The sequence below is a fragment of the Diadema setosum genome, chromosome 8, assembly GCF_964275005.1.
Source record: "Diadema setosum chromosome 8, eeDiaSeto1, whole genome shotgun sequence".
Taxonomy (NCBI): domain Eukaryota; kingdom Metazoa; phylum Echinodermata; class Echinoidea; order Diadematoida; family Diadematidae; genus Diadema; species Diadema setosum.
Window position 1 is genome coordinate 39782855 of NC_092692.1, and position 24831 is coordinate 39807685.

The following is a 24831-nucleotide window of genomic DNA, read 5'->3' on the forward strand; positions in this document are numbered from 1 at the left end:
CTAGATAAAGTTCGGGGCCAACTTCGCATGAAATCGAAAAATTCCATACTGCCATCATGTGTCAATGTCGAGACAGTGTGATACCACCCCGAGGACATGACGGAGGGGCGGGTTCGTAGAGGAGTCGTGATGATAATCATGTTTCCGTGCGCGTGCCTGGAATCCCGTTGATATGAATATAGTGACATTTCTATATAGTAGGAAACTAGTGGTGATAAATCAGGTCGGGAGGTATAGTATCCATGCACAGCGTCGAGTCACGTGACATTTCCATATCTTTGTGTCTTCAATTAGTAATTCTTCACTGTGCAGAATGGAAATTGTACCCTCTGTATGAAAGATGGGAAAGATGGTTATTGTAACAATCATTAGTTTTTACAAAACGTTTTTCTCATTATTGGCACCATTCTCATGAATATTTGTAGGCGTAATCTATTGTTCTTATCACCAATTATTCTTATTAGTGTGATAAATATCGTCATTACTACTTTGTACTGCAGTTGTTATTATTGTTTTGATTGTCAAGTGCTTTCCGTCTTGATGAACTTTCATGGTTTTCTAAAGAAGATGAACGGTTTAGGATAAAATGCTCAAGTGCTCTTAAAGCATAATTTATGTGACTTGATCACAGCCAAGCTCATAGGGCATACGTTGTTGGCGAAGATGTTGACACAGCAATATCCGTCTTGAATGAAAAAAAAAGAAGAAAGAAAGCAAAGATATGACTGATAATCTCATGCGTTAATTCATTGAAAATCGAATACAAGGACTAATAAGCCCGTCAATCATGCGCAAATTGAAAAATTATCTAGCGCCCTCTACCAACTGACGAAACGACACAATACATCAACACGAAGACGGCGCGGCTGTACTTCCTATCTATTATACTCCAGACTTCACAAGCCTTTACCTATTACTTTTTTTTTTTAATCAACCTGGTGTTTTTTAATTCGTATTCTTAAGCAGTTGTAAAAATTGGAATTAAAGAAATCTGATAATTATTTGTAGTGCTCTTTCCTTGAATATGGTATGCATTTATTTGATAAAATCTGTTTTTGAACAGTGTTAGATTCAATCAATAATGGCTTATAAAAATCAAGGGTTGACTTTTTTTTTTTTTTTGCAGGCGTGAGGGATTATGTTATACTTTGTACCTAAAGTAGGCAAGATCAAACATCATTTCATTGTCTTCGAAAATACATAGGAAAATATGCCTTTTTTATTTTCTGTATAGGAGCTATATATGCATGTGTTTGTTTGCTTGCTCGTTCAATAGCAAGGTTGAAATCTCAAAACCTGAGAAGTCCTATTATAATGACTCAGTATCAAAGTGTGTAAGTTGAATCGTTTAAATGCCCAACTAAGAGCGATTAAATAAAAACAAACAAACAAACAAACAAATATCATGTCCGTAGTGCATCATTAGGCGATTACCAACCACTTACCGAAACTACAAAGAAAATTTTCAGGAGTTAGCTGAAAATCACATCTGTATTATTTCTCCAAGAAAACTGATCGTCAGAAAAATACATTCCCGGTAAGGAATTTCCTAAAACGGTTGACTTTCATAGCAGCATAACATTTTAATGGAAACAGGATATGGATTTCGTTACAAACAAAAAGTGTGTGGGAGATCTGTTATTCTTTGTTCCCATGCATGCTTCAGAAGAAACCCTATATTGCCCATATAATGAGCAACGACAGAACAACAACATCTCTTTATTTTCTGTTGATTCATCATGTACGATTGTCATCAATTTTACAGTTTCTATAATCATAGGTCAGAGAACTTGTGGGGGTGTCCTATAGGCCTATCTCTTCAAGTTAATCACCAGTGATATTTAATCATATTCTCTGGAAATGTTATTTCTCAAGGCACTTATATTCATTTCTATAGAATATGATAGCAAGAATCACAAGGTGCATTGCTTCTCTTTGACAGTACACATTGTAACTCTCTCTTTCTACCTCTCTGGTTTCATGCAAGAAATAAAGGAGTTAACTAACCATCCCCATAAACTTTCTGAAATGAACATCAATAACAACCCCCGGAAAGGAGACAGAGAGTCAATGGAAGAAAAGTTTGGGGAAAACTGAAATCACAAATTCTTATATTCGTATCTTTATACTCTGTACGGTAACCTCTGTAACCCCGGTAACATACATCACCTTCAAAGCGGGCTCGCAATAGATTGTTACGCCCAATATTGCAAACACTTGCCATCATCATCATCATCATCGAAGCATCGCGCCAGCCAATTTTGATCGTCTGTGCGTGAGCCCTGTCGGCTGATATGGCAACGTACGATGTGTGTGCCTTAGCGATCTAACGCGATGGATGTGGATCGACCGTCTACCGCCGCTTCGCTAGCAACGTGAACAGCTGTATTGCACCGTTGTAGCGTGTACAATATCCCTATTTATTCTAATGACAAAACCTCCACACCAAGAATTGGCTCGGCTTTCGCTGCACGCTTTTATTGCTGCCTTGTGTATCATGATTCGATTGAGTGTGTTATTTTAAGTGCCGATTTACACAACATTGGATGTTATTATTTGCCTGGCGTTGAAATGGTCATGGTCATCGCGTGCGAGATACTTTTCGGATTTGTACCATGTCCATGAACAGAGAACGAGCGCCCAAAACATGGAAATTGAACAATCGTCAACAACGAACAAGCAGCTTGTTTTTGCAAAGGTAAGCTTGGTGCTTTTGAGCAATTTTTGTAGATAGCTATTTCCATACCAATTCGGTTATGTCTCCGTTGTGTGCATAGGGAATATCATGTCTTCATAATCAGCCGGGATCTATCTCGTGGGAGAGTAGGACCTACTACGGTTGGAAGGAAGCCCGGGTGATCATCTGAACGGTCAAATAACGCAACAAGAAGTCGCGGTAAATTTCCCTGGCGTATCTCCCTCTCTCCAGAGAGGGGCAGAGGGGCATTCATTATCTTATCTACTGATGATCTGAACTGATTAGGCATCGGACTAAACGACATCGCTTTGTTATCTAGCTGCTGGACACTGAGCCTGGACACTGAGATTGAGGCTGAGGCTATTATTTTTGCTTGTTCATTGTGTCATTTTTTTTTTCTGCATGAAAAACAAAACAAAACAAAAACAAACTGTCACTAGTGTCAGATTTTAAAGACTTACACAATATCAAACCACTGGCATGCACTGTTGCTGTGCAGGCATAAAGCACAATTACAGAGTAGACTCTAGATGAGAAAAAAAAAATAACCCCTCCAAATGCTATAACTACTGAAAGGTTAAAAGAGGTGTGATGTTGGGTTTTTTTTTATTTTTATTTGCTGAGCCTGATAGATGGGACAGATTTATCAAAATATTCAACTTTCTTAAAAAGAATGAAATGTCTTTAAATTTGTCAATTTTTATCTAGGCCCTTGAATGTGTTTGTTTTAAATCAGCACACAGAATGTGATGACACATTCAGCAAGAGACAATGGAAAGGGGGGGATGTTACACATGATAAGAAAGTTGTATATAAAGACAGAGACCAATTAAAAATAGATTGATAAAAAGTAGAATAGATGGATCATAGAAAAATAGAAAAGCATAATGGAAAGAAATGTGAGCAGATTGTTTAACCTGTTGAGGACGGGCAGATTTTGCTGCAAAACACATTTCCCAGAGACACTTGCCCGAGCCTACTCGGGCCTTGTCCTCAACGATTAAAGATGGGCCATCCCTTTTGCATTCATTCACAAATAGCTCAGAACATGATATATTCCACCAGAATGACAAGACTATTGTAAAGCTATAACATTTCTGTGATATTTGAAGGTTGTTAGACATTAAAATTATGTTCAAATAATGCACCAAATGCTCACAGTAAGATATTCTGTGTACGAGGCACAGATGCATATACTGATCCTCCTGTGGTTGTATTATGATACTTATACTTCGAACAAAATATATGCATGTTAAAGCTGTCAGTGAGAAAGAATTCAGTAGCTCTTTTACTCTGTTATCTATGGCAAATAACCACACACCACTCTCATGAACTACATAAGTGCATCACACAGGTTTGTAAAACTATACTAGTAGTTTAGATTTGTAATTTTTCATAGTACAAAAAAAAATTATTCAAATCTTAACGGTCAATTAAACTCGGCAAGTAAAGACCCTCTTGAGTTCAAAATTTACTGGAGTATTCTTAATAGTGTTTTCTTCAATACGTAAGTGTTCTCACCAAATTTTCAAAAATTTGCATGCAAAAGGGATGGTATGTCTTTAACATATTGAGGTGTGGATGTGTGGGTAGATTGGTAGATATCTTATAACAAATAATTATTCCTGGACTATTACTGAATACTAAGTACATAACTTGAGTAGATTGGTAGTTTAAAGGACAAGTTCACCTTCATTAACACAAGGATTGAGAGAATGTAGCAGTATTTGTAGAACACATCATTGAAAGTTTGAGGAAAATCGGACAATCTGTTCAAAAGTTATGAATTTTTGAAGTTTTTGTGCAGTCACCGCTGGATGAGAAGACTACTGCAGTGTATGATGTCACATGCGTGCAACAATATAAGGAAAATTATAAAGAGAATTTCACAAAATTTCATCTCTTGAAAAAAGTACACATTTTCCTGACTCGTTACTGACATATGTTATGGGTAATATTATTCCCATTGCCTTTAGAAAGAGGCAAGTCAAGTGCTCTTTTATTATGCGAAAAAAGGGAAAATATGTTGAATTTTCTTTACATTTTCTTTATACTGTTGTACTCATATGACATCACAAGCCCTAGTAGTCTCCTCATCCAGCAGTTCCAACACAAAAATTTTTAAAAATTCATAACTTTTGCGTCGATTGTCCAATTTTCCTCAAACTTTCACTAATGTGTTCTACTAATATTGCTGCATTCTCTCAATCCTTATGTTTATGAAGGTGAACTTGTCCTTTAAGGTATAGATGGAGGATAATAATGATCCCTGAGAGATAGAGACCAGGTGAGCATAATTTGCATTTTTGTCTTTGTTGGGCCTGAGCAGTAAAACTTTTATGAATAAATTTACAAAAAGAGTTCAACTCAGCAGTGATTGCAGTATGATCAATGTGCATGTAATCTTTTTTAGATGAATATATGTATATATGAATATGATAATATATTATTGATATACTTACATCCATTGTAGGGTGTAATATACATATATATATATATATATATATATATATATATATATAAAACCTTATATAATACATCAAGATGATACTAGTCCAAGGTGAATGTGGGGATTATTTGATCATTTTACTTTGGGTAGCCTCTTCTGTGTAAGCACCATCCTTCCAGAGAACCTTGCCAGTGTTATTCTTCAAGCACTGGCAGATACTGTGTGAAATTTTTGTGAATTTTATGCAATATGAAACTAGTGCAGAAATAAAAGCATTTTTTGTGCTTGTTTTATATAATACTCTTTTATATTCTAGTTCTATGGATTTAAAAAAAACATACAAAATCAACTTACCCTGCTAAGTGCAAAATAGTCTACCATTAGGTAGCTTATATCAAAAACCAATATCCCTGTAGCCAATTGGATGCAATGATTTAGCTGATGCTGATGTTTTTATAAACAATACTTTTATGATATTCAACTTCAGAGCATGAATGATAAAAACCTGCATTGAACCAGCTGAACTACTATATATTTGCCATATATTTCAAAAGTACAAAATTTCACAATTTTTTTACTTGTAAGACAAATCCCTGAGTGTTTGAATTTGTACTAACTTACTAAACCACAGTGACAAAATAAGACAAATCCCACTTAGAACTGGCTGTACAGCACATCAGTGTTTTTGGAGACAAAGTTTTTGCAAGCTTTTGATTTCTCGTATACCAGTCGACTTGCGTAATTTGCAAAAATATAAACCACTACAAAATATACCACCTATATATGCAGTATGTTAAGTGTTGCGAAGTAGGCCCAGAGCGTTGTTTTGTCTGTCAACACACTAGAGGTGCTATAGATCCATTTAGTGAAGATGTGACAGGGAAAATCATAAAAAGAAAGCAAACTATTAGGGAGTAAAACATTTGGAAACGAAACAATATCATCACACGAACATGACGAAGACTGGACATGTGACAACATAAGATCTAGTTACCTAGGAGATTCAAATTTGTTGCTTATGCATGTGGTTCTGATGTTATTCAAGAACTACACCAAAGATGTATTGTCATTTTTATTATTGCCTTCAAAGAGACTTGCAATATTGTGCCCAATGTCAGAAAATTGTATAACATGACTGTAGCACCTGTCATATCAGAATTGTTTATTTGGTCAAGCAGTTGTAGGAAGAATAAAGTGACTGTCCTGTATGTCTACACTTGTGTTTCTCGTATAGATGGACTCTATACCTAATGCCATTATTTCCACTGACAGCAATTTCCACTGATTGCAATGGCAATTTCAATTGTGGTCCTTTAGAGGATTTAAAGAGAGCTCTACTAACTCTTATCCATAAAATAAAATCTGTAATCAGTGGTAAAAATAGCAATGTGCGTTTGTTGAGAAAACACATCTTGGGGTGATATAAGCATGCTAGAGTCTAGTGCAGTTCACTGATATTGTTTGCAGATAGGATTACATCCCTGTGTTTGAATGATGATTGTTTGGTTGTCATGCTAGATATCTTTTGTCGATTTTCCTGCACCAGGGGTGATTACCACCGCATTAGAACTGTGAGCAGATTACAGTTGTAGTACCCCAGATGTATACCGACTTGTGAATTGTCATGTGTTTCATATAGACAGTACGTTGAATAACTAGTCTGGTTTTATTGGCATGAGTCACACTTGAGATGCGATGTTTTAGTACAATATGTATGACAATAATTCCAAAATTTCCAGCATACAAGTCTCCAATCGCTCTTCAGTAAACTTTATGAAACTTTTATGTCACATTGAATAGCAATGAATGGGATACCAAGTCATATTGCACGAGTCAGGACCAATATTGCATGAATCAAATACATATTTATTATTATATTTATACAAATATCCCTACACCCCCAATGTGTCCATGAAGTATCTACATTTTACCCAGGTATGAACAACAGAATACAATCACATTGTTTGTAATTTATGTCTGGCCATTATTAACAATCATCAGAGATGAAATAACAAAAAAAAATAATGACCTGTGTTTTCTTGGAAAGTGGTCCACATGTGGCATCAGTGCGACCTTTTGTATAATTTCAATGAATGGATGATGAAAGGGATGATGACAATGGATGACAAAGTAGTCAGTGACTCTCCTTGGAGACCGCATCACTTCTGCATCCAAGGAGGAAGATAGGAGGAGCGATCCCTGAGCTATTATACATCAGTTGCTTTGTAGGACAAAGCCTGCCTTTATCAACACACATATAACTGGGCCGATGGCTCTTTGATGCTTTTGTGCCATCTATTTTCAAAGATCTCTCTGAACAAGAATAGAGTTACAGTGAACAGAGTCTCCGGAGTTGCCTTTGTGCTCTGCATGATCACACAATTCGACATGTCATGCCGTTTCCACGGATACGGAAATGGTATATGGAACAAGCTCCCCTCTGGCATTTCTGATAACATGCATTCTGCTCTCATAATCAGTGAATATGAGAACATAATGTCTGTATATTTCCTTAGTTCCATCTAGATATGTCTACAATTTTGCATGTGGACAAATCTTGACTAAAAGTCTTCGATCTGCAGGAAAAGACAAGTGGATTTTATCGACATTGTACAGATGGGAAGGCACATGGTGTGTTAGGGTGCGTTCGAGCCCTCTCCTAAAGTGAACTGTACCGGACTGTACCCGCGCCAGAGGAGCGCTCGAACGCTCCTAAAGTGTACCATACCGTACTGTACCGAGCCAAACGTGGACCACTTCCCAATGTGCTCCAAAAGCGTACAAAGCGTACCAAAATTCGCTGTAAAGCATGCGCGTATCATGCGCATACGTCACAATGCAAAAACATCATTCTCTTTGTTCGGGACAGCTGTAAGTAGTTCAAATGCCAGGTGGATGACATGCTTGCTTCAAAAATGCATGACCTTTTCTAAAAATAACTTGTGAGGTACGCTTTCTCAACAGAGCGCTCGAATGAGTCAAATCTGGCACAGTTCGGTACGGTACCATGTACGCTTTGGTTCAGTTCGCTTTGGTTCGCTTTAGAGCGCTCGAACGCAGCCTTAGTCTGTATCCATCAGTCTTGGTCATGCAATAATGTAGCTGTCTTAACTACTCTTATTTTACATTTTATGCTGGAATGGAAAATAAATAGCATAGTTTTTTTGCCAAAATGTGTTATCAGTTCAGTTCAACTTTTCACAAAAAATTGTAAGTACATTAATATACATAATAAAAACAAAAGCAATGTGTACATATATGCACATGTTTAGCAAATCAATGCCAGGACCTCTTTGAAGCAAGTATACTTGTTAGTATAGAGCTCAAATTATAAATCTTGTGAATATGATTTTTACAAGAGATTCTCACAAAGAGGAGAAGTCTGTTCAATCATGATTAACTCCGGAGTCTGGTATCTGCAGTCTATCTGTGCACAAAGCAAACAGCAGAATAACCACAAACAAAACAAAATGGTATTTTAGTAATTTGAGGATATCATAGAAGTAGATATGTCATGGTCACAAGTCATGACCCATTTGAAGTGCATATTTATATCATGTAATGTGAATTTTGCTCTGGAAAACAAATGATCTTATATTACATACCTATTAATCATTTCAAAGTCACTCAAAGTCTAATCTATGAATTTTTGTTTTGTATTTGCTGCCGTTTCTTTTTTTTTCAATTTATGCTACAACAACTTACATTATAGGGTGTAACATTGCTTAAAACATAAAATAACTGTAAAAGAGAAGTTTCCATAAACATACTTGTGCATTGAGTGAATGAATAGTGGTAGAACACATCAGCAAAGTTTGAGGAAAATTGGGCAATCTGTTAAGAGTTTTCAAGACTTTTTAAAGTGTTAGCATGCCATAGTTTGTTAAGAGACAACAACAGTACAGTACAGTACAGGACAGTACAGTACAGTTAATTTAATTTATTTCCTTTTTTTTGTTTTACACAGTTTGTGAGGTCTCTGCAGAACAATGACAATAATGAGAATATAATGAAGTTCCACATTTCATTGTCCAGATGAAAAGTACACATGAAATACCTCAACTTGTTACTGACATATCAAGGATAAAAATTCTGCCTGCATTATGAAAGGAAAAAATTTTCTGGAAAAGGTAAATTTTGCAGAATTCTCTTTGTAGTTCCTTTTAATATTATTGTTTAACAAGAGTTTTGAAAAGGGATGCATGAAATGAAGTCTGAATCTAACTAATCTCCAGGATGTTGTAAATATTTCAATTTCAGGAAGTATTCAACTAAACCAAGGGATTGACTTTGCTGTGTTGCCTGTGACTTGCTCTGACATCCTCTTAGCTGCACAATCTTAAACCAATTATCAGTTTGTTCTTAAAATGATATGTGTGTCCCCAAGCTCTACTTTGACAATAAGCAGCCCCTAAAATGAAACCAGCCAAACCGTCACATATGTACATTTCATATAACTTAATAGAAGTGAGTGTAAAATGCAAGAGAATTTTGCATCTAGATATACCTGTGTGTTTGTCCATGCTTGTGGCATTCACATGTAGACCCAGCTAAGAAAATCATAGATGTAAAGTGTGCAGAGAGAGAGAGAGAATAAAAAAGCTATAACACATGCAGCTCACCTGTTGTTATCCATGAAAGACAAAGATAAAAGACCGCATTATAACCCAATATTGCTGTAAATCAAAATGATAGAAACAGAGAAGTGTAGAGATAGAGAAAAGGTATACATGGTAACATTGCTGATGTCTGTAACACCAAAATATAACAGAGAGGTAAAAAACAATTCAGAAAGGGGTTATTGTCGCTGGAATTAGATAGTAAAATAATTTTTGGATAAAATGGAAGAGAAAGTGAAAGAGAAACAATCTAGGTTATACAGCAGGAGCGCTGTTGAATCAAGTCAAAATCATGGGAAAGAGAGAAATAAGGTTGTGCTTGTAAAATAAGAGTTACTAACCTATTCTTTGCCAATGAATCAATTGTGCACAAATCTCACACACAAACCTGTAGGCAAGTGATAAATGTGGCACACAAATGGGTAATGTCCCAATATATGTGAGAAGAAGAGAGAAAGAAAAGAAGCACAAAGACAGGGCTGAGGGAGTGTTAGGCAATGTACACACTATGTGTGAGGGAGATTGCAAGAGTGCTCTCTCTGACTTATTCTCCAAGTGTTCAGTTGTCATGGCTGCGGTTTCGTGATGGCAATTTGCAAATTGGATGATGGATATGGAGCCTAAGTGTGTCCAACCTTGTTCTGTCATCAAGCTTGGCTATATAATGCATAATGAGCAAAGACTTCACTCTTTATACATGATGGGCACATATACATGTATGTGTGTACAGCTGTATGAGTGTACATGTATATGTGTGCATGTGTGAATTTGATAAATGTATGTACATATGCATGTGTATGAACATATGTATATGTATATGAATAAAACTTTTATGTATATATGTTTATATGTGTAGAAATGTTTTCATTTATCTAAAGATATGGTTTTTTTCAAATGTGAATAAATGGATGTGTGTTTATGCAATATAAGTAAAAGGACATGCTAGTGATCTATTGAACCCAAATAGTGACAGCAAATACCTAAATATTTTTTGTTTGTTTTGCATTACTTAATTTGCTTCATTGTAAACCTAAATCATAAAGCCTTGTAGCATTCTTTTCTCGTGGAATCACTGTTGAAGAGACCAGCAACAATCTTACTGAATGGCTGGTCGATATCTAACAGTAATATGATAATGCCAGGTTTAAATACTCCTTTTTCTTGAATGAGAGGTTACAATAAAGTTTTGTAATTGAACGACATTTCAATTTCAATTCAAGTGATTTCATTTCCACATAAAGTAATACAAAGCAATATACATAACACTTACATGAGTACACAATATTTTAAAGGGTGTGTACAGTTCTGGTCGAGGTGAGGATTTAGCTTTTAACGTTTTGCGAGATCAGAAACCACTCTATGAGATGTCAAAGAGCATGCAATTCTAAGGGGTATCAAAAGTTTATTTGGTGAAAATCAGTTTTGAAATGGCTGAGATATCCAAAAAGAAGGTGAAACAAAGAGATCCTAATAAAAGGCTTGGCCTGTCGCTTTTTATTATTATCACTTTTTTTGATATCTCAGCCATTTGAAAACCAATTTTCATCAAATAAATGTTGAATCCTTCTTAAACTTACATGCTCTTTCATATTTCATAAGAGGTTTCTCATTATCTCACTTAGGAATGTTCAAAACATGAATCCCCACCTCAACCAGTACTGTACAGCCCCTTTAAGGAACTTTGAATCACATACACTGCAAGTTTCAACAAAACATGAATGCAATTATAAATAATAATATCTTCGTTTTTTGATAAATAGACAAGAAAGCAATACAATTTTATTTTGTAACTCTATATGGAAAAAAGGAATTCACAAGAGGATTCAGCATAGCTTGTAAATTTTGTGAATTACTCCAGAAGATGAGGACATCTCATCTTATAGATGCCATTTCTCATCCACTGGATGCCACATTATGCCACTTATGGCTATGAAACATTGGTTGTGTTTATCTAACTTCACAGAGAGAATCACGTTCCAAAACGGAGTTCAAATGGCATTAGGAACATGGTTTGAAAAGTGATTCTTGGCTTGCTGCATTTATCTAACCATCATATACAAAATGTAATTGCAATCTGACTGCTGTCATTGCACAGCTGCTTTACGCCATTTGACCTTGGAAGTAGAGGTCAACTGTACACCACCAAACGTCATTCATACACAAAAATTTGGCAGAAAACACAAATGGCATAAATTTGCTTTCCTACACAAGCAGAAACATTAGGAAGTTAAAGGGATGGTAGAGTATTGGTGGAGATGAGAACTGGGCTTTTAACTTTTTGCGAGATACCAAGAAAACACTTAGGATATAGTACAGAGCATACCATTTTAAGAGGAATTCAAAGTTTATTTGATGAAAATCGGGTTTGGAATGACTGAAACATCCAAAAACAAGGTAAAACAAAACAAGCGAAATCAAGTGTGGGTCCCACACTTTATTAGAATCACTCTTTTTTTGGATATCTCAGCCATTTCAAAACCAATTTTCATCAAATAAACGTTGAATTCCTCATAGAATTACATGCTCTTTCATATTTCATAAGAGGTTTCTCATTATTTCACCGAAAAATGTTAGAAGCCTGAAATCAGGTCTCAACCAAAACTGTACGATCCCTTTAACTTGTGTGGCTTGGAGAAATAAACGCATTTCAAGACGGAATTGTTTTTATCAACCAGCAGAAAGGTGATCGTGGTCTCAAACACTTTTCAAATCGCATTTCACTAAATGTATTTGAAAACATGGTTGCAGTTATCTATTGCCCCAAAATGCCTCAAACAAGTTAAAGGGGATGGCTAGTAACTGATCAGTGGGAATCAGTGGGATTGCTGGGGGATGATTGTTCCAATCCTTATGGGATTCATTTAAGAGTACATTATATATCTATTGTTGTGTGAAAATTGTGTGCTTCAGAATGGTCTCATATTCAAGTAATGTGCAGTTTATGTTTCCAGGTTAGCATGCCTGTACAGTGAGGGGCATTAAACTGCACATTACTTGAATATGAGACCGTTCTGAAGCAAATAATTTTCACACAACAATAGATGTATAATGTACTCTTAAATGAATCCCACAAGAATTGGAACAATCATTCCCCATCATTCCCACTGATTCCCACTGATTAGTTACTAGCCATCCCCTTTAAGGATCATGATGCTACCTCAGAAAATTTTCAGATAAATACACCCGAAGACTTATTCATGCTTGTGATGAATACTTTGCCTTAATGCATTTATGCACAATGCATTTTTTTTTTCTGTACAGAAAGCTAAAATTTCAAGCTGCAGACCACTCTGAAAATGCTTGCCTGATAAATGAAAAACTTGAATCTTTGCAGCGTGATAAGATGCATTAGGCTTTCAATTATGGGAGGAGAATTAACAAAAAATCCAACTTATTTGTGTGTGCCACATGTTATGAAGTTATGCAACAAGGAAGTTTCTATGAAGTTGACAAAAAAGATTTAAAATACCTTTATTTCCTTGCAGGTTTTAAGAAATATTTGAAGAGTTTGTTTGCAAAAACCGATAAGTCTATATTTGCCAAATGGAGATATTTGCGATTAAAGGTCAAGAAAAATAAAGAGAATAATAAGAAAATTTTTGCTTCTTTTGACCATAACTTAAAAAATTTACCTTTATATGTAGTGACCAATATATCATTTAAAAGTTATTATTTTGTACATTATGACAGAGACAGTACTTCAAAATCTTCAAAATTGGACTGATAGGTTTTTGCGAAAAATAACAAACTCTTCAAATATTTCCTTCCCACCCCCCCCCCACACACACAAATACATATAAACCCTACATGTATATGCATATAAAAGCAATAGTTAATGTCTTCATATTTGAAATACAAATGTTTTAGTCTGGTTCTTGATCTGGTATATCATTCATGTTTGTAAAATTGAAGATTTTGGCATAGATTTATATGATTTAATATATTCAGCGAGTCAAATCTTTCATGAATAAGGACTTCCCAACAATCTCACCACTGGTTAAATTTGTGATTATGGATTAAATTACTGAACGGAAAAATGTATGTGTGCACATCGCATTCATGGCGGGATGAGAGTTGATATTTTCGCTTGTTTTGAATTCACGACAAGCACCGCACTCATGAAATTTGTGAAAAATAAAAAAACCTTGCGGAGTATTCAGGGTATACAGTAATTGTAAACACTTGCATAAGGCAGTAATTCCCTTGATACTGTCAATGACACGACTGATAAAAGTGACTGGATTTAGAATGCTTTTGACATGGAGCACTCTTCCCCTGAGATTGCTGTAGCATGCTTGGCCGCCCTAATTGTGATAATTGTGGCCGTCATGACAACGGAGAATAGCTTCAGAAAGAGGAGCTGGGAGCCAACATTAATTTCCCCCACTGTTTATAGCCGTCTTGGTGTACTGGTAGGACCAAATTGGGTTAATTAAACAAGAATTGCTCTGTAACAGTATTACATAACTCCCTCATGTCTTGTCTGATGTGTGAGCAAAAATACATCGAGACTGCAATATGTGATGTCGCTGGAAATATGAGGGGGGAAAAAAATCTGCTAATGTTGCCTTCACTTTGAATATTTGCATGATTTCAAATAAAGAGTTGATATCCAAAATATAGAAGAAATCACCATCTTCAGTCTGTGTTAAGAGATAAAGAGAGAAAATGGAACCTTTTACAGCTGTTCATTGCATCTAGCTTGCTGCTAAACCAATGGACAATGAGGCATAAATTTACACTCTTTCAGAAGTTATTTTTTGATAGGTTTGTCTGATTTTGTTTGTAGTACTTGTGAATATGTAATACTATATAGATACACAATGTTAACACTCAGCCAGGAAGTTCCTGTTATTTTATGTGATTTATATCTATTTATAGGAGTCAATTATATAATCTTTCTACATAATTCAATCTTAAAGTGGTCATGAGAATTACTTATCCCATGCTAGTATTCATCTTGACAGAAGCTAATGAGGTTGTTTTGCCCATTTTCTTTTTTCTTCTCTTTTAAGGCTGTCATATCTTCTTAAGCTACTTATTTGACGACAGTCTTCTGCATTCAAACTCCCAATACATGCGCCATAATTTAGTCAAGTCATTTGATTCACTTTATCCCGAGTGGTTCCCAATTGATGTGTTCTCCTATTCTTACTTCAATCTGTTCACATATATCTCAGCTATGTTTGGATGTACACACTGTATGATTTATTGTCTTGAATATAAAAAGAAATGACTGTATTTCATTTCTAATATTCAATGCTGAAAATTCCCAATAAATTCATTTGAATTGAATTGAATTGTATTGTAAGCTGCAAAGCATATTTGTATGCACATTTATTGTCTTTTGACACATTTGTTTTCAAAGAGAAAATGACAAACTCTTTCAGCAGTTATTACATGACATGCAATCACTGAAATGATGAGATTAGTCTGTTCTCCATGCTTTATGAATATTCATGGTCAAATCCCCCCACTCCCCTTGTTAACATGATTAATGCTTGAGGTGCATATTGATTGGAGGGGACCAGACATAATGTCAAGCAGCCCTCAGGTGGACAAAACTTTTTTGATTTAGTTTTATTCAGGAGAGATGATATGAGAACTTCAAGAAAAAATATGTTATGATTACTGCTCTTTGCCATTTTAACTTGCATCAGATATGCTTCCTTTGCCTTGAGTATGTCCTTTTATGTTATGATTACTGATCTTTGCCATTTTAACTTGCATCAGATATGCTTCCTTTGCCTAGAGTATGTCCGTTTACAACATCGAGGCCGGGTTACATTTGCATGGTTTCATAACCCTGACTTATGATAGACAATGTATCTATTTAGCCTCACAACATTTCTACAAAAGCACTGTTGTTGAAAAGGACATTATGTTGGCATAGGTGTGTGTGTGTGGGGGGGGGGGGGGGGAGGGGGAGGGGTAAGGGGGAGGGGGAGGGGGTTGGCAGTGGGGAATCTCATCTCTTTATCTCTTTAAAACAATTGCAGCCGAGCAGGGTGTGGGTGCTTAGTCACGAGTGAGTGAGGTACTTGAGGCAATTAGGAATGGTGGGAGAGAAGGGAACGAGATGGATAGATTTAACACAAGAGCGGTAGTGCAGAAATCTGTCTTATGAGCATTGCACAACAGAGTGTTGGCAGAGGGCACTCTTTCTGAAGGAAACGATCTGTGAAACGTTAATCTTTGTGGGTAGAGGAGCAGGTGATTAAAGACAACTTTTGAATATTACAAAAGATTGTCACTTCAATACTATTCTCTATTTTTCATCTGTATTAGTTTCTAAGGAAGCAAGCTACTAACACAGAAGTAATCTGCATAACTTTTGAAACTTTGTAATCCTAGAATATAGGCCCATGCATATAAATTAATGTTTATTTTATGAAGCAGTAGTATTAACTATGATATGTGAAGTATGACATGTTTTCTCAGTTGTTAAGAATTTGTATAAACAAGTGAAGAGTTTGTTTGCAAAAACCGATAAGTCCATATTCGCCAAATGGAGATATTTGCGATTAAAGGTAAAAAAAAAAAAATAATGAGAATAATAAGAAAATTTTTGCTTCTTTTGACCATAACTTAAAAAATGTACCTTTATATGTAGTGACCGATATATTATTTAAAACGTATTATTTTGTACTTCATGACAGAGACCGTACTTCAAAATCTTCAAAAATGGACTTATCGGTTTTTGCGAACAAACTCTTCAAGTGTACTGGGACACTTTAATTCAGAAATGAAAGATATTCATTATTGCAAGATTCCCAGGCCAGCAGTGGCTCCAAGCTAACTGAGCTGAACACTCAAATAATTGCAATGCCTTTGTTATACACAGGCAATGCAGCTAAGTGCTGACAAGCGATGATTAGTAGCGATTGCTACACAGCAGGTGAAATAAGCAACTTTGGACATTTAGGCAAAAATAGAAAAGAAAAAAAGAAAAAAGAAAAGAAAAAAAAGACTGGTTTTGTGAGAGCTCTCACCCAATCATTTGATTAGGTTCCATATCACATGTCATAACAAAGACCATTGGACTGTTTTTATATGTTCATAAGTGTTATTAATGAGAAAACATTCCTTACAGTATATATATTTGTATTTCTGTTTTTATTGAAAACTATAACATTTGCCATGAAACAAAATACATAGTAACTTTTGGAGGAATAATGCTACTGCTTTGAAAGTTGGCAATAATCATGGACAGAATGTGTTAATAGAACATATTTAATGTCAGCCCAATCTGATAATCTGTTCATTGTTGTTGCTCCAGTGGTTTACACCCTATTTCTTGTCCCATTCATTGCTCAGCTAGCACGCCGGTTTGGTGAGGATTAAGCATTTGAATTGACCCTGTACTTACGAGCCTCTTTTCTCGGTTCACACTTTTCCAGAGGGTGTGCTTTCTTTCCAATATTTAAAAAGGTTAGGAGAGTCCATTTCCATTGAGCTGTATATCATTTTAAAGCTCAGAGTCTCCTCAATATCAGAATCTACCCTTATCTAAAAATCTCTATCTGGCGACTCTTTGTTGGTTTGTGATGCAGGCTCACATTTTATATACCTGTGAAAGTATAATGCTCAATGGAGCATAAATGAACACACAACCAAGACAACACAACACAATACAATACAATACAACATAACACAACGATCTATCTTCTGAAAAACCTTTTGATTTCATATCATTGTGGACTCCCATTTACAACAAAGTCCTCGGGACCGGCAGTTTTTACGTCATATCAAAACTTTGTTATAACCAAACAAATAAATAATAAAAAACAACAACAACATAGAGCTGATTATGTTGTGACCTTCATTTTTTACTTCGTTGTAACTGGAATTTCATTATAACTGTGTTTGTTATAACGAGAGTGCACTGTGTTGTAAATGTTCAAGCTGTTAAAGATGTTTATGTACATCCAAACTCTTCTCTCTTGCCTGTTCTTCACAAACAGATTGAAAATGTGATACGCAACATGCAGCATGCTGAGAGTGGGATCCCGACTCGATCACAAAAGGTCTTTTTATCCTCCGTGCCATGTGCCTTTTCTGGTAAGTACATGTCTGGGTCTATGTCGCCATATCAAAAATGTTCTTTTGCATAAAAGATCTTCTGTGGGAGTAAGAACTGACTGATATTTCTGTAAGGATATATGTCTTTTTATTATTATGGATTGGTATATATACAAAGACTGATCAGTATAAGGCTGAACAAGGATCAACTTGCATCAAAATAATTTCAGGCATTTCACTTTTACATATAAATAGTTATGAATATGAGATGTACAACATACGTTAAAGCCACACATGCAACCTTATTAGCCCAGTATGGTCACAGTTGCAGATTACATCCTATGAAGGCAACCACAAGTTTCATGAGAGAGATATATGAAGAGTTTGTTTGCAAAAACCGATAAGTCCATCCTTGAAGATTTTGAAGCACGGTCTCTGTCATAAAGTACAAAATAATACCTTTTAAAGGATATATTGGTCACTACATATAAAGGTACATATTTGAAGTTATGGTCAAAAGAAGCAACAATTTTCTTATTATTCTCTTTATTTTTCTTGACCTTTAATCGCAAATATCTCCATTTGGCAAATATGGACTTATCAGTTTTTGTGAACAAACTCTTTATATCCTATCATTGTGCAAAGCATGGATGCTAGTTGTAATTTTACTTTTACAGACTGTGAAAGTGGAAATTTTTGAGCAAGTAAGTTTTTGTTGTGATCAGCTTTGTAAGATGAAGTCTGCATGTTTTTAGTTCTGCAGAATCAAATCATAAAGTACTTTGATGGCAAGCAAAAAAGAAAATTGATGTGTTTGAATCGTTTTTGTACAATATAGTTTCATGTTATGTGAAATGGGCGCTAAAATTTTCACTTTTACTTTTACTTATTTGTATGCCAGTAATATGTTGTTGTGTATCTAGAACTGCAGCTTTCAAGAGCTTACATACATGATGCCTAATTGAATTGCCACTTGCAATAAATTGTCATTTTATGTCCATGTTTTTTCTTTTTAGAAAATCAAAATTTTGGTTGTGATTGTTGTACAACAATTTTGAACAATTCAAACTTTGCAACTGATTGACAAATTGCCCTACATCGACGTAAGTAAGCACTGAATTAATCAGTGTTTTAGTAGTAGCCATGATAAAAATTCATGGGCGTACATACTCGAGCAGGATTTGAACCCACGACCTCCTGATCACTGGACAGGCGTCATCTCCACTAGACCACCGAGCTTTCGCCCGAAAGCAAGTGTTGGTTCTAATCCTTATAGTATGCAGCGGGTACTGCTTTGTTATTCAAATTAATGATTTTCTTCCGTCTCGACGGAAGGAAATCATTAATTTGAAAAATTCAAACTTTGTTGTGAAAAAAAGAGAAAATCAGGACTTCTATGTACAGACAGTTGCATTTCATCCATCATTCTGTTTTATTATTTCATTCTTTACTTACAGGTATTGATTTAATAGACTGGATTACAAAATCCCTTGATGTCCATAGCACTACTGAAGCCACACATCTTGCGACCTTACTTGCTCAGTATGGTTACATCTACCCTGTAGAGCCAACCAAATGTTTCTCAATCAAAGAAGATAACACGCTATACCGGTTCCAAAGTCCATATTTTTGGACGTCGCAAGATCGACCACATGACAACACAGACTATGGTAAGAATGATAATTAGTCTATGTCCTGCAAGATGTAGTTGATGCAAATGTTTACATATTGGATTTAGATTTTTTTTGTTGTATTAACTTATTTAGAAGGACTGCTATCTTTTCCAAAAAAAAATCAACATGGAAGGGAAAAAAGTTCTCAGGAAAGATCATGAATGTTGTATGCTTTTGGAGCAATGATGCTCAAAATTGAAAATCCCAATTGATCCTGACAAAACACATTTCACAGAAGAACAATTTACTGCTCTGAGTTTTGATCCAGGTGACAGTGAAGTGAAACTGTAAAATCATTTGTGTATAAGTGTTGCTATAGTAATGAAAATGTTTATCAAATTGTTAAGTGCATATATATAATTTATTGTAATGAGGAAGTTGCAAATAATCTGTAACAATGAATATTGATGTTAGTACCTACATATAGTGATGATTATTTTAAAAATGCCTTGACGTATACTCCAAGCTGCCCTAGAGTTCATTAATGTCTATATCATTAAAGGTAAAACTTAGCTCTCAAAAGGGCTCAAAATTCATCTTCCACCATTTGGAATTTGCATGCAGTATATCCAAAGGGTCTACCAAGAAACTTTCTGATGTGATTTGCCAAGATAATGAGTTGTTTTTGAGTATTTTGAGATTAGAGATATAATTAAGGTAATTGAGAGTGGAGTACCCAACTTTAAGGCACAACGTTACATGATAATCGATCATGCCCAAGCAATAGTATTTCCAAACAAGCTGCAGATCAATGCATAGGCCTACTGTTTGATCTGACTTGAAATCAGTTATAAAACATAACATAGCAACCATGATCAAATTTGTTCTCAGATTGCAATACTTTTAGCATGCCTAATTTTTGGCTAATATTTTCCATTTTTGTTGTTCCCCAATTGAAATCAAATTAAACAAGCATTCATTCACAAAAATCTATTCATATGCATCCATTTTAGTGCAAAAATTGAAAGTTTCAGCAGGGTATATGGAAATTGTGCCTTAAAATACATGTACCTTTAACTCTGAAATGGCCTTGCAGATCATTTCCTGGATTTTGGTCACAAATATTTCATAGTAAACAGCCGCTAAAGTTGCCAAGAGCTCAACCACGAGTCATGATCACATGCATAATGTAGCATACCCGCCAGGGACATGGCATTGCATTTTTGTAAAGAATGTCTTTAAAGCATGCAAATCCCACCAATTTTCTGCCTTGCTGATGATGTTTGGGCTGCATGCCCAGAGCATGTGGTTGCCATGGAAACCAAAGCACATCCAAGCAGTGGTATATACCGTCTATACACGAGCGGAGGCAATTTCATTACTGAGAGTGCTACCTTTTGAGACTCAATCGCGAAAGAGACCGTGTCATGAATCGCTGACCGGTGTGATTGTAAAGGAACCAGCCTTCTAGATACCACGCGTAGAGTTGCCATTGACAACTGGCAGGCCCTGCAAAGTCCAAAGGTCCCCCTTTTTTAATGAATTAAAATCTCACTCTCTTGACATTTCTCTTACAAAAACATACTCTCCCACCTTTTCCCCATCCCTCTCTCTCTCTCTCTCTTTCTCTCTTCCTCCATCTGTCTGTCTGTCCATCTGTCTGTCTGTCTGTCTCACATGATATTACTGTCGGTGCAAGTGACACATGATGGATGTGCTTTGCTGCCACATTTCCAAGGAAAGGTTGATAATTCACAAAAATGCCAGCAGCTGCACATTTTCTATCACTCAACAGACTCCAAAGTCTGACCAGTCCCTTGTTAGAAAGGAAGCCAATTGTGGCAGCCATAAAATGTTAGTATTTGCAGGCAGTATTTTCTCCATAATTGGTGAAATTGCTATGAAACATTTTAACCCATTGAGGACGAGTGCCAAGTATACTTGGGAAAGCATCTATGGGAAATTTGTGTTGTAGCAAAATCAAATGGGTTAAGAGCTCATTATTACATGCACATTCTTAATTGACTTAATGTCATAGATGAAAAAAAAAAGTAATATGGCTCTTAGATGATTTCAATGGTTTTCATGAAGTGAAACAATGAAGTGAAAACATGTTTGATTTTACAAACATATTAGGATCTAGTGTAACAAACACATCAGGTACCTTTTATACTTCATGATTTTTCAGTGTATCATAAATGTGGTTTCTCCCACAACCAGCATTTCTATTACCACTATTACTGATTTAAGAAGGTCTCCAGTGGCTTCAAAATATCCCAGTGAATATTTGATAAAGTATGTGCCCTCCTGCTGCAATCTCAGATGTGCTCAAAAAGATATTTTGCATTGTCCTGTTACTCAGACCAAGTTTTATGGTGGCGATCTTGATCTCACGTTGCCCCTTTACTTTGAAATTCTATTCCATCTCACTTTAAGAACTCAGAAACAACTTACTCCAAAGTTTAAAACAGTAGTACAGGAAATGTATTCATTTCAAAACATTTTAAATGATTTTATTGCATAATGCATTTGATAGCATAAAGTTGTCTCTATATTTGTCGTCCTTAAAGAATGGACACACAATCAATGGCATTGATATGCACTATAAAAGAACCTTATCATTGGTACATTATTATTCCTATTACCAGTGTCATCTGTAGCATTTTCATTATGCCTATCATACATCCATCATAATACCCCAACCATTACGAACTCTTATATCATCACCACCATCATCAAGGCCAACATCTCCATCATAAAATTAGCAGCACAAACATCAGTACCATCCTTGACCAAATTATTCCCCCCATCATTTCCTCTACCAACATCATCACCATCATCTGCGTCATCATCTTCAACACATGTATGTGATAGAATATTCCCTGATCAAATTAATTCACCCCTCTGCATCTACCTTGATCAATATTACTAGAGTGATTATAACTGTTATCTTCATTCAGTACATGTAGCCTCAGATAACCCTGTTCCATTTTATTCCTTTTCCCCTTCTTCTTTTTCTCTCTTGACAGCTCTGTACCTTGCCAAGCGTACAATGAGGAACAAGCAACAGTTTGGTCTGGAGGAATATGAAAACGTGAGTACATAACCTTGAGAGCTTCGGTTCTCATGGAAAAGACACAAAACAAAGCTGACACCCAGCACCATTAAAGGTCATTGTTCGACTGAATCAATACACATAAATCCCCAGGATTGCTGTCTTTATTGCACAGATAAGAAAGTGAGTTGGATGCATTGTCTTCATCATATGCCCTCAATGGCATGCTTGTGTGCTTCGTCACTGACATTGTTAACCCGTTCTGTACGGGAACCTGGTGGCCTGCGTATTAAGTCTAAGGGCATTTCAGAATTCAGTATGGAACGGGTTAAGTGGTGTTCTTCAGAAGGTTAAAGTGATGAACATAAAAACCATGCAGCATCTGGGACATACACATCCCTTAAAGGGATCGTACAGTTTTGGTTGAGACCTAATTTCAGGTTTCTACCATTTTTTGGTGAGATAATGAGAAACCTCTTATAAAATATGAAAGAGCATGTAATTCTATGAGGAATTCACCTTTTATTTGATGAAAATTGGTTTTGAAATGGCTGAGATATCCAAAAAAGAGCGATTCTGATAAGTGTGGGACCCACACTTTATTATGATTGCTTTGTTTTACTTTGTTTTTGGATGTTTCAGTCATTCCAAACCCGATTTTCATCAAATAAACTTTGAATTCCTCTTAAAATGGTATGCCCTGTACTATATCATAGGTGTTTTCTTGATATCTCGCAAAAAGTTAAAAGCCCAATTCTCATCTCCACCAATACTGTTACCATCCCTTTAAAGATACCCCACACAAAACAAAACAAAACAAAATAAAACAAAACAATAACTCCCCTCCCCTTGCATGTATACCCACAATATGCACCATAAACAATCATGTGCATTGAGTCCTGAAGGATAATTCTGTACACTGAAGTTGTTATTGATGTTGTTTACCATGGGGTGTTATTGGTAACGACAAGGCCACTTTTCCATTGTAGTTTTCGTGTATGATAGCTGCAGTGGACTGTCATAGGCCAGACTGTGTTTATTGTCCCCGCCGAACGAGTTCGAGTAGGGGATTATGAAACGGGCTCCGTACGTGTATGTGTCTGTGCGTCCGTCTGTGTGTGCGTCCGTGTGTGATCAAAATGTTCAATTTGCTACTCCTCTGTCATTTATGAGCCAATTTTGATTCTGTTTGCTTTATATGATAGCACTACATGGGAGCTTTGACATTTCTACACAGAATTTCAGTTGTGACCTTTGACCTTGACCTTTGACCTATATTGTACATTTTGCTACAAAATGCTACTCCTTCACCATTTCAAACCCGATTTCGATTTTGTTTGAGGTGAGGGCTTCCAAACTTCTACACAGAATTTTGACCTTTGACTTCTTTGACCTTTGACCTCGATTTTTGACCTATATTGTACATTTTGCTACAAAATGCTACTCCTTCATCATTTCTAACCCGATTTCGATTCCGTTTGCTTTATGTGATGGCACTAGGTGAGGGCTTCAAAACTTCTACACAGAATTTTGACCTTTGACTTCTTTGACCTTTGACCTTGATTTTTGACCTATATTGTACATTGGGTACAAAATGCTACTCCTTCGCCATTTCTAACCCGGTTTCGATTCCGTTTGCTTTATGTGATGGCACTAGGTGAGGGCTTCAAAACTTCTATACAGAATTTTGACCTTTGACTTCTTTGACCTTTGACCTTGATTTTTTCCTATATTGTACATTTTGCTACAAAATGCTACTTCCGGCGGGGACATATATTACGCACCGCGTAATTTCTACTTTTCCTTGTGTGATAACTGAGATGTTTTCAGCATACTACAGTGTTATGATATCTGAACAATTGATAATGTTATTAGGGGATGAACTGTTGCAGAAGGGGAAAAGAGATGATTTATTGATTCAACCCATCAAATCCTGGTGAAAGTTTGCTGCAAAAATAATTGAAGTAGCACTACATTTGCAGCTTTAAAATCCATGGATATCTCATATTAACAAAAATATATTGAACTAATTGAAATCATAAAATTTGCACAAATGTCAGAACTAAATTGATTAAGTTTTTTTTTTGTCAATTATAAATCAATTCTAAATTTATGGACCAAAAAATGCTCAATGAAATGATTGAACATCATCATCTCACCTGACTTGCATATTATATTTGATGCTGTATTATTGCTGTTAAAAAAAAATACATTCCAAAGTTTCACACTGTTTGTCTGATTTCCATAAAGTGCATTCTGCTGATTTTTTTTTTCTCATTATCATCATCAAAATCTATTTGGGTTGGACTTTTCTTTCAATTTGCAGAGCAGTTTCATCTTGGTGAGGTATTATCAGTGTACTTTATGAGAAAAAT

At 35.8% G+C, this 24831-nt stretch overlaps 1 protein-coding gene across 1 annotated transcript in view; it reads left to right on the top strand.

Moving 5' to 3' along the window:
- Positions 1-2520: 2520 nt before the first annotated feature.
- The window catches only part of LOC140232262 (regulator of G-protein signaling 9-like), a 79778-nt gene continuing 57467 nt past the window's right edge, over positions 2521-24831 (top strand). The window contains exons 1-4 of the mRNA XM_072312395.1: positions 2521-2698; positions 17731-17827; positions 19246-19458; positions 22431-22495. Of these exons, the coding sequence (XP_072168496.1) occupies positions 2648-2698; positions 17731-17827; positions 19246-19458; positions 22431-22495 (426 nt within the window). The 5' untranslated portion in view covers positions 2521-2647. The remainder of the gene's footprint in view (positions 2699-17730; positions 17828-19245; positions 19459-22430; positions 22496-24831) is intronic.